General features: G+C 37.6%; 1 protein-coding gene across 1 annotated transcript; it reads left to right on the top strand.

Moving 5' to 3' along the window:
* Nucleotides 1-732: 732 nt before the first annotated feature.
* On the top strand, nt 733-8435 carry LOC138947560 (uncharacterized). Its single transcript, XM_070319050.1, has 4 exons — nt 733-911; nt 1705-1826; nt 2130-2182; nt 5973-8435. The coding sequence occupies exons 1-4, from the start codon at nt 760-762 to the stop codon at nt 6003-6005; spliced, it is 360 nt and encodes a 119-aa protein (XP_070175151.1). The 5' UTR covers nt 733-759; the 3' UTR covers nt 6006-8435.
* The last annotated feature ends 1437 nt before the right edge of the window (nt 8436-9872 follow it).

The following is a 9872-nucleotide window of genomic DNA, read 5'->3' as shown; positions in this document are numbered from 1 at the left end:
TACTTTTGATGATCGTTCAAATGGCCTAAGTTTGTTTAATCTCAAATTACCGAAATATAACAATTTTTATTGTCTCCAGTCCAAAGTATTGCCAGATCTGTTGAATAAAACTCACACCTAATATCATTTTCAAAGCATATATTCAGTCAAACACATACTTATTCCAACAATGCATGCGTATCTGCTTGTGATCCGTAGCTATCAGACGATGATAAGACATTTAGAATAAAAGAAACATTCAATGACAAAATAATACAAGGTATAACAATTAGATCAAAACAGAGAAATAATCTCCAATGGAAGCAATCATCAATCATCTTTCTGCAATTCAACGGGCAGTATTATATACAGCGGGTGTTTTCTAGGTCAGAGTATTGATTTTGTTGAAGATAGCAATGTTCGGAACTGATACGTAATATGGCAGTCATGTAATGGAAGTATTGCACAAATCCAAAAACGTAACGCAGGCCTGAAAGTCCCAAAAATTGTGTACTAGCCTTTGGCTAGTGATTCTGAAAATTTACTAGCCAGAGAGCAAACTTTACTAGCCAAACCAACAATTTGTTTCAGCAACTTTACTCGCATTTGGCGAGTAGATGAACATTTCTACTCGCCAGTTACATGTGTCTACTCGCCATGGCGAGTTGAATACTCGCCACTTTCAGGGCTGTAACGTAACGGTTTGTTTTGTCAGTTAAACGTTCCACTAACCTACCTTTCTTGTTTTGTTTGTGTATTCTGAAGTATTTCACGTTTTACATGTACACAGATTCCGGTTCAGACGAGTGGAAGATCATTCTCGGAGTGTGCCTCGGGATTCCATTGGCTGCGATCATTGCAGTCAACATCTTCTGTCTCGTCCGATACAAACGAAGACGAGCAAAAAATGTCATCTTGGACGACTACGTCAGGTAGATCACAAATGACATAAGACACACGATGTGCAGTAAACAGGAATGTTGCTTGGCTCGAGTTCATCCAACACATAATACATTTAAATACAACAAAACAGAATGCTCACCGAATCACATGTACACACAAGTACGTACGCACGCACGCACGCGCGCGCGAACGCACGCACGCACTCACGCACGCACGCACGCACGCACGCACGCACACACACACACATACACACTCACTCACACACACACACACACACACACACACACACACACACACACACACTCTCTCTCTCTCTCTCTCTCTCTCTCTCCCTCTCTCCCTCTCTCTCTCTCTCTCTCTCAAGGAATTTTACATGCTGTTTCTTTTACAAAACGTATAAGAAATATTATCAAGCAGCTGGCAAAATATAACAGTACTCTCTGATTATATTGAAAAACATGATTATTATTATTATTATTTTTTTTTATATACAAACACATATTTCTGTTACATATAATTTTCAAGCATTGCTAAAGAATCACAATGCATCTTAAAATGTCTTATTGGTTGCTTGACATGTTAATTATGGTAAATATGTCATTTGAACTATAGTTACACTTATCTTTTATTTCTTCTCTCTCTTTCTTTCCCTCTACATTATACCGTGTACACACATGTGCTCGTGCGCTCACACGCATACGTACGCTCACATGCACATGCGCACAAACACACATACACTCACACACACACATGTACGCACCTAAACATACCATACTGACGCCAACCATATCTCGATGTTTATTTTCATTTTTTTCTCTCCAGTGAAAGTGGTAGTTATCCAACCATGGCGAACTTGTTCGGCCTGCCTGGAGCCTCCATGTTTGGCAAAAAGGCAGCGTGGAACTACAACGAGAGCATATCTTCCATGCCTGACCTTCACCGCAGTAAGAATTATTACCAATTGTCTTTTGAACTTTTTGTTTGTGTTTGTTTTTTAATTTGTATCTTTTTTTTAAATTATTTATTTTTTGCATGTAAATCATTTGATTGACTGGCATAAGCAATCGATTTAACGGCCGGTGTTTGTGTGTGTGTGTGTGTGTGTGTGTGTGTGTGTGTGTGTGTGTGTGTGTGTGTGTGTGTGTGTGTGTGTGTGTGTGTGTGTGTGTTAGCAATGTTCTTGTTTTAAAAATTGTTTGTTTTATTACAAAAGAAATTTTAGCATGTTTCACTTATTTTTTTTTCAGATGAGGATGACAGATTCAGCCAATTCTACCGAGGTCTTGCCGGGGACAGAGAGGTATTCATTGATTAACAAAGTGTCAAAGCATTTTGAAAACATAAACAGTGACTTTTTAAACAGCCTTAAAAATGTCAGGAAGAAAAAGTAAACCTTTCTATTATCGCCTTCACAATAAGTTATATTTGAAATCAACTTTTCTGCGATTTAACATGTATATGATTGGTTTGAATTTTTAGAACAATGTTTGCGTAAAAAGCCTTTTTATATTTAGTCAAGTTTTGACTAAATATTTTAACATCGAGGGGGAATCGAAACGAGGGTCGTGGTGTATGTGCGTGTGTGCGTGTGTGTGTCTGTGTGTGTGTGTGTGTGTGTGTGTACCCATGTTTCCACAGGTTTGGTTGCCTAAATCACCATAAGGCAACTATCCACACGTGGATGGCAACCTAAACTCTGGATGGCAACCTAATTGTGTGGATGCTCGCTTCATTTAACACCGTTAAATTGACTTTTTTGACGGAAAGAATGTCATAACAATCTTCAAAATGACATTCTTTCCGTCCTCTATAGGCGACGAAATAGGTCAAATTTTGTGCATTTTTTAGTGCAAAATTCTTCGATGCCGGAGCGAGTACTGCACCCAGTGCTGTTGTAGTGCAAGTGCACTAGAAAGGCACTACACCCAGTGCCGCCTCTTAGGTAACCATCCACACTTTAGGTACGTGTGTGTGTGTGTCTGTGTGTCTGTGTGTCTGTGTGTGTGTGTGTGGCGTAGAGCGATTTAGAGTAAACTACTGAACCGATCTTTATGAAATGTTACATGAGAGTTCCTGGGAATGATATCCCCAGACGTTTTCTTCATTTTTTCGATAAATGTATTTGATGACGTCATATCCGGCGTTTTGTAAAAGTTGAGGCGGCACTGTCACACCCTCATTTTTTAATAAAATTGATTGAAATTTTTGCCAAGCAATCTTCGACAAAGGCCGGACTTTGGTATTGCATTTCAGCTCAAAGGCTTAAAAATTTATCGATAATTCTGGTCATTAAAAATCTGAAAATTGTAATTAAAATTATTTTTTTATAAAACGATCAAAAAACATTATCATCTTATTTGTCATTATTTGCTGATTCCAAAAACATATAAATATGTTATATTCGGATTAAAAACAAGCTCTGAAAATTAAAAATATGAAAATTATGATTAAAATTAAATTTCTGAAATCGATTTAAAAACAATTTCATCTTATTCCTTGTCGGTTCCTGATTCCAAAAACATATAGATATGATATGTTTGGATTAAAAACACGCTCAGAAAGTTAAAACAAGTCGCGTAAGGCGAAAATACAATATTTAGTCAAGTAGCTGTCGAACTCACAGAATGAAACTGAACGCAATGCCATTTTACTCGTAGCATCGTCAGGCCACCGCTCATGGCAAAGGCAGGGAAATTGACAAGAAGAGCGGGGTAGTAGTTGCGCTAAGAAGGATAGCACGCTTTTCTGTACCTCTCTTTGTTTTAACTTTCTGAGCGTGTTTTTAATCCAAACATATCATATCTATATGTTTTTGGAATCAGGAACCGACAAGGAATAAGATGAAAGTGTTTTTAAATTGATTTGGACAATTTAATTTTGATAATAATTTTTATATATTTAATTTTCAGAGCTTGTTTTTAATCCGAATATAACATATTTATATGTTTTTGGAATCAGCAAATGATGGAGAATAAGATGAACGTAAATTTGGATCGTTTTATAAATTTTTATTTTTTTTTTACAATTTTCAGATATTTAATGACCAAAGTCATTAATTAATTTTTAAGCCACCAAGCTGAAATGCAATACCGAAGTCCGGGCTTCGTCGAAGATTACTTGACCAAAATTTCAACCAATTTGGTTGAAAAATGAGGGCATGACAGTGCCGCCTCAACTTTCACGAAAAGCCGGATATGACGTCATCAAAGACATTTATCAAAAAAATGAAAAAAACGTTCGGGGATTTCATACCCAGGAACTCTCATGTCAAATTTCATAAAGATCGGTCCAGTAGTTTAGTCTGAATCGCTCTACACACACACAGAGACACACACACACACACACACACGCACACACACACGCACACACGCACATACACCACAACCCTCGTTTCGATTCCCCCTCGATGTTAAAATATTTAGTCAAAACTTGACTAAATATAATGAAGAGAGGCACAGAAAAGCGTGCTATGCAGCACGCTAAACAGGCTCGTCAGTTTCACTCCGTTTTGCACAAGCGGCGGACTACGGTCATTGTGAAAAAATGCAGTGCGTTCAGTTTCATTCTGTGAGTTCCACAGCTTGACTAAATGTAGTAATTTCGCCTTACGCTACTTGTTTTATGTTTTTTTCGTGTGAGTAAACGCAGGCTTTTGTGATTCAAAATCAGTAATAAAATGAAGGTATTAGCCCCAGCCTTGCTCACTGTGAGTACTTTCTGTTCACTGGTACATGTGCGAATCCTATGTTTGAGTTCTGTCATCGCTTTAGGCAAGATGACCTAAGCAGCTGCAGCATGATATTTTCAAGTTACATCTAGTTAGAATTTTTTCAAACCGTGATAATCAATATTTAAAACAATCGGACAAAATTAAGGATATATATATACTTCTTTTTCTTCGTTCATGAGCTGAAACTCTACGTATGTGATCGTTTTTAAGCCATACGCCGCTTTCGATGGATGCATGATTGGTATTTTCGTGTTTCTATAACCCACCGAACTCTGATATGGCTTACAGGATCTTTTCCGTGCGCACTTGATCTTGTGCTTGCGTGTACACCCGAAGGGGGTAAGGCATTAGCAGGTCTGCACATTAGTTGACCTAGGAGACGGGAAAAATGTCCACCCTAAACCCACCCGCCGGGATTCGAAACCATAGCCTGCTTGGGAGGCCTGCGTCTCATCCACTTAACCATTCCGTCCGTCTGGATAAAAACACAATGTTTATGTCGTCAAGTCAAGTTGAAAGTGCGTTTTCTTCTTCTGCGTTCGTGGGCTGAAACTCCCACGTACACTCGTGTTTTTTTGCACGAGTGGAATTTTACGTGCATGACCGTTTTTTACCCCGCCATTTAGGCAGCCATACGCCGTTTTCGGAGGAAGCATGCTGGGTATTTTCGTGTTTCTGTAACCCACCGAACTCTGACATGGATTACAGATCTTTTTGGTGCGCACTTGGTCTTGTGCTTGCGTGTAAACACGGGGATGTTCGTACACCGAGAAGAGTCTGCACACAAAGTTGACTCTGAGAAATAAATATCTCGCCGAACGTGGGGACGAACTCACGCTGACAGCGGCCAACTGGATACAAATCCAGCGCGCAACCGACTGAGCTACATCCCCGCCCTGACTGAGCTACATCCCCGCCCTGACTGAGCTACATCCCCGCCCTGACTGAGCTACATCCCCGCCCTGACTGAGCTACATCCCCGCCCTGACTGAGCTACATCCCCGCCCTGACTGAGCTACATCCCCGCCCTGACTGAGCTACATCCCCGCCCTGACTGAGCTACATCCCCGCTCTGACTGAGCTACATCCCCGCCCTGACTGAGCTACATCCCCGCCCTGACTGAGCTACATCCCCGCCCTGACTGAGCTACATCCCCGCCCTGACTGAGCTACATCCCCGCCCTGTTGAAAGTGCTCGTGTGCATCGCTGTCATGGCGCATAAGCGGTAATATCATATATTAATTAAACAAACATGTATAAATCCGAATAATAACACAGAAGCGATATCATAGCATTACACATAAGGAATGGAATCTACTAATAACATTAATAAATGTTTATTGTGTTGATGTTTTTCAGTTCACGATAAAACGACCCCAAGTCGATCTGTGATGAGGAGATTGAAGGATCTCGATTGGCGAAAAAGATCTACTCTTTGTTTACACTGAAGATATACAAGGTTTTTCTTCTGTGAAAATGGCAGCTTGCGTAACATTTCGCCCGCATTTCGACCAAGCGTATCATTACACAAAATAAAAGTACTGACAAAACCCTAGTGTTCAACTCTTTCATTTTTAAAATAGCTACTATGAACACAGGTTTTGGTGTCTTTTCCTCATATCTGCATGATACAATTTGATGAGACGTGATTGTGCCGGCATTCTGAAAGACGTGGTTTAAATCTCCAAAACACTACTCTAAGTTACACACTAAAAAGCTTCCGCGGGTAAAAATTGACTGGTTTGTACATTTTGAGCTGTTTGGTCTCTACAGGGTCTCATTAATGTAATTGTTCATACCAAAGGCATTTACGAAATTCCAGTTGGTGACCTTTGATAGTTCTCATTTCGATTGTGTTGGTGTTCATACTGTTCGGTTGTTGGTTTTTCATGTTTAAATGAATTAATATATTCAATGGAGGTCTCTTTATATTGTTTCATGTTTTGTACTCAGGTTTTGTTGATATCTTTTGTTGTTGTTTTTTTTCTTTGTTTTTTTTTCTTTTTTGTGTGTGTCTAAGTTTTGCACTTCCAATTTTTCTGTGTGTGTGTGTGTGTGTGTGTGTGTGTGTGTGTGTGTGTGTGTGTTTGTGTGTGTGTGTGTGTGTGTGTGTGTGTGTGTGTGAAGAAATTCAGATGATTTAAAAACAATCTGTGTCTTTAAAGTCTTTGAATGTTTGTTGTGGGAAACGGTGCTTCCCGTAAGATTGGTCATGTATTTTGGTGCATGGATTACATTGGATGTATTGTATAGTAAAATATTCAGAAAAATGAGGTATTGGAAATTTTAATATCAGAAATAAAGACAATAACATTTTCATTTTTTCAACAATCTTCCAGGGTTTTTTCTTGGGGAAAAAAATATCCCAGTATTTCATATGATGTTCAGATAATGCATTTATTATCAATATATTCATTGCTGTTTTCAAACAAATGTGTATGCAAAGTGATCGACAGCATAGGTAACCAAAAAAAGAAATAGATTTGTTTGTGATTTTGTGTTCACGAAAATGATAGGTCACCCCCCAAAGAAAGGTTTTTTAGTTTAATTAAAAGACTGAAGCAGAATCAAGTAATTTGGTCAATTGAAGAAATCAGCTTTTAACAGCTGACAAAATATTGTTTAACAAACACAGAGACAATTATTCCTGTTGCGTATTCTATATTGTTTTCAAGTAAATTGTCTTTCATATAATTCTATATGTGACCCTCCACCACGGAATGAGTCGCATGTCACCTTTGTATGATTTTCATATTTTTACATTTTCTAAAAGAGTTTTGTATGCTCCATCCAATGGTGAAAACCGTTTTAGAAAAGAGCGAAAACGGTTTGAGTTATAAGCTTGTGACTAAGGTGACCCTCACACTGTTACCAGCCACTCCCCGGACTTATATTAAGCCAAGCGCAGAACCGGGCGAGGTGACATGCGACTCATTTCGTGGTGGAGGGTCACATATGTATATATATACATGTACATATATACACATATATATATATTAATATATTTTTGTTTTGATGGAAACCTGGTGTCAAAAACAGCGCTTTTATTTTTGCTGTTTGAAAGTAAAATAAATGCCAGATTTTATAGTTTAATCTGTTAGTGTTCTGATGTAAGTCCAGCAGTAGATAGTTTAAGCCTATTTTAACATACTGGAAACTGGTAATCTTCCAGTAGGTATTAATTTAGTTTTACTAAAGCCTGCTGGGACACAAGTAATGGGTTAGTGCATTTGTAAACAGGAATCGCTTGACAAGTGGCCCCCTTCATCCCCCCCTTCCTCGTCCTGATATGGCTCTGCGTAGTCGGCTGGACGTTAAGCAACAAATAAATAAATAAATAAAAGAGTTCAGAATCAAATGTGTTCACGTAAAACCGGGTGTCTTGAGAGTGCATTTTTTTGTTGTTTAAAAGTAAAATACCTGTCGTTCATGTAAATATATACAAATGTGGGTGCTTCGCATGTCAATTAAACATGACATATACACTTTTTACCGTTGGGATTTTGTGTAATGTATAATGATATTACTATGATTGCTAATACCGTGATTATATTCGTTTTGTTGATTGCATGGGCAATTCCAATACAGTGTACATTATTTGCATCTTCACCTTGCACTGTGTTCTGCCCTATAAAAAAACAAGCAATTTATATAGCTTTTATATTTGTCAAAGAAAATGCTTTTGATCAAATCAACTGGGAAAAAACTCTGTTCATCTTCTCTAATGCAAGGGGTCCATTGGCTTGAATCAATTCTCACCAACTTTCACCCTTCATTTACTTACAGTCAGGAGTTTTCTTTTTTTGGATATATATATATATATATGAGGCTTTGCCAAAAGGTGCTGGGGGGGTGCTTGGACATTTGTGACAAACTAAACCTTTTCAGTTGATTTTTTTTGGTGTTTTAAGTGATACATTAGTCTTTGATGAACACATTTGTGTAATAAAAGAATGGTTTGTGCATTTGGGAAATGTGTACGGTTTGATAATATGCCATAAAACGCCAATTTTGAGAAAAGCCACATGTGCAACAAAACTGACCACAGAAGCCATTAATATCATTTCATACAACTGGTAATGATTTATTTCTAGTAAACAGACCCTGCAGAAGCATTATCAGTCTTTAAAAGTACATTTGGAGCCAAATCTTGAATGCAGTGTCACGTAATGTCGCAAAACGCTCAAACATCATAAAAGTCAAAACTGATACTTTCTGCTAAGTAACCACAAGAAGTATAAACCCTAAAATAAAATATAACACTTCAACAGAAACACTGACACATGTTAAAAATATCCCTAAAAGTTGTTACAGTTTGCTCAAACTAGTTAAACATGTTGTTGTAGGTGTCACGTGTTACAAAAATATTGATGGACATGAAAATATTCATAATATTTGAAATAACAACCAGAATGTTATACATACACTAACTTTTCATTTACAATCTAAAGATTAGGTTATTTATGGAATATGAAAACAGAAACAATAGCAAAACATGTTAAAAGCAAGTCATAACAGCATTCTACGTGTCACATGTTACACTGTGTGAGTGGACATGAAATTATTCAAAATGTTATAAATGACAACTGTGATATTAAATAGACCTTTAGGATACATTCATATTTTGAAGATTAGGTAATTATGGAACATCAAAGCACCACAAAAAAAGTAACATCATGTTCAAAACAGGTCAAATCTGCGTTCTACCTGTCACGTGTTACATGGAGTCAGTGGACATGAAATCAATGAAAATGTCAAAAATAACTACAATATTCAAACAGACATTTAGAATACAGTTTTAACCTAATGTCTATGTACATCTGGAACAAGGTTCTCAATCAAATCGAATTTTTTTAATTAGTTGTACGTAAAATCCTAGCAAAATCCAAATTTAAAAAAAAAAAACTTTGATTTTTTTTTATGTTGGGGAGGGGGGGGGGGGTGGTGTTAAAACAATCTCATGAAAATATTCCTTCCCCCTGCTAACCCAAAAGCATTTTTTCAGCTTTGGCTACAATATTTACAAGGACATATATGTCTCCTCCTAAATCGTTGCACGGATATGAACGTATCCTCCTGAATCGTAACACGGATATTAACAAAAACAGAGGATCGAATTTTTCTTCAATCAAATTTGCCTCCAAAAGTAGCAAGCAGTTGTATATAGGTTACACAATATGCAAGATAATCAGAACTCGGAGTGTGTAAGCTATTTATCCCATTACTCCGACGTTTTCATTAAAAACACTTACTTTTTCC

This window comes from Littorina saxatilis, linkage group LG14, assembly GCF_037325665.1.
Source record: "Littorina saxatilis isolate snail1 linkage group LG14, US_GU_Lsax_2.0, whole genome shotgun sequence".
Lineage (NCBI taxonomy): Eukaryota > Metazoa > Mollusca > Gastropoda > Littorinimorpha > Littorinidae > Littorina > Littorina saxatilis.
This window is presented reverse-complemented; position numbering and strand designations above follow the sequence as displayed.

Bases quoted from the DNA above. Each gene is read 5' to 3' on its own strand.
- LOC138947560 (XM_070319050.1), top strand. From the start codon at position 760: ATGTACACAGATTCCGGTTCAGACGAGTGGAAGATCATTCTCGGAGTG. The intron at 912-1,704 runs GTAGATCACAAA...TTTTCTCTCCAG, and splicing joins ATCTTGGACGACTACGTCAG to TGAAAGTGGTAGTTATCCAA. The intron at 2,183-5,972 runs GTATTCATTGAT...GATGTTTTTCAG, and splicing joins GTCTTGCCGGGGACAGAGAG to TTCACGATAAAACGACCCCA.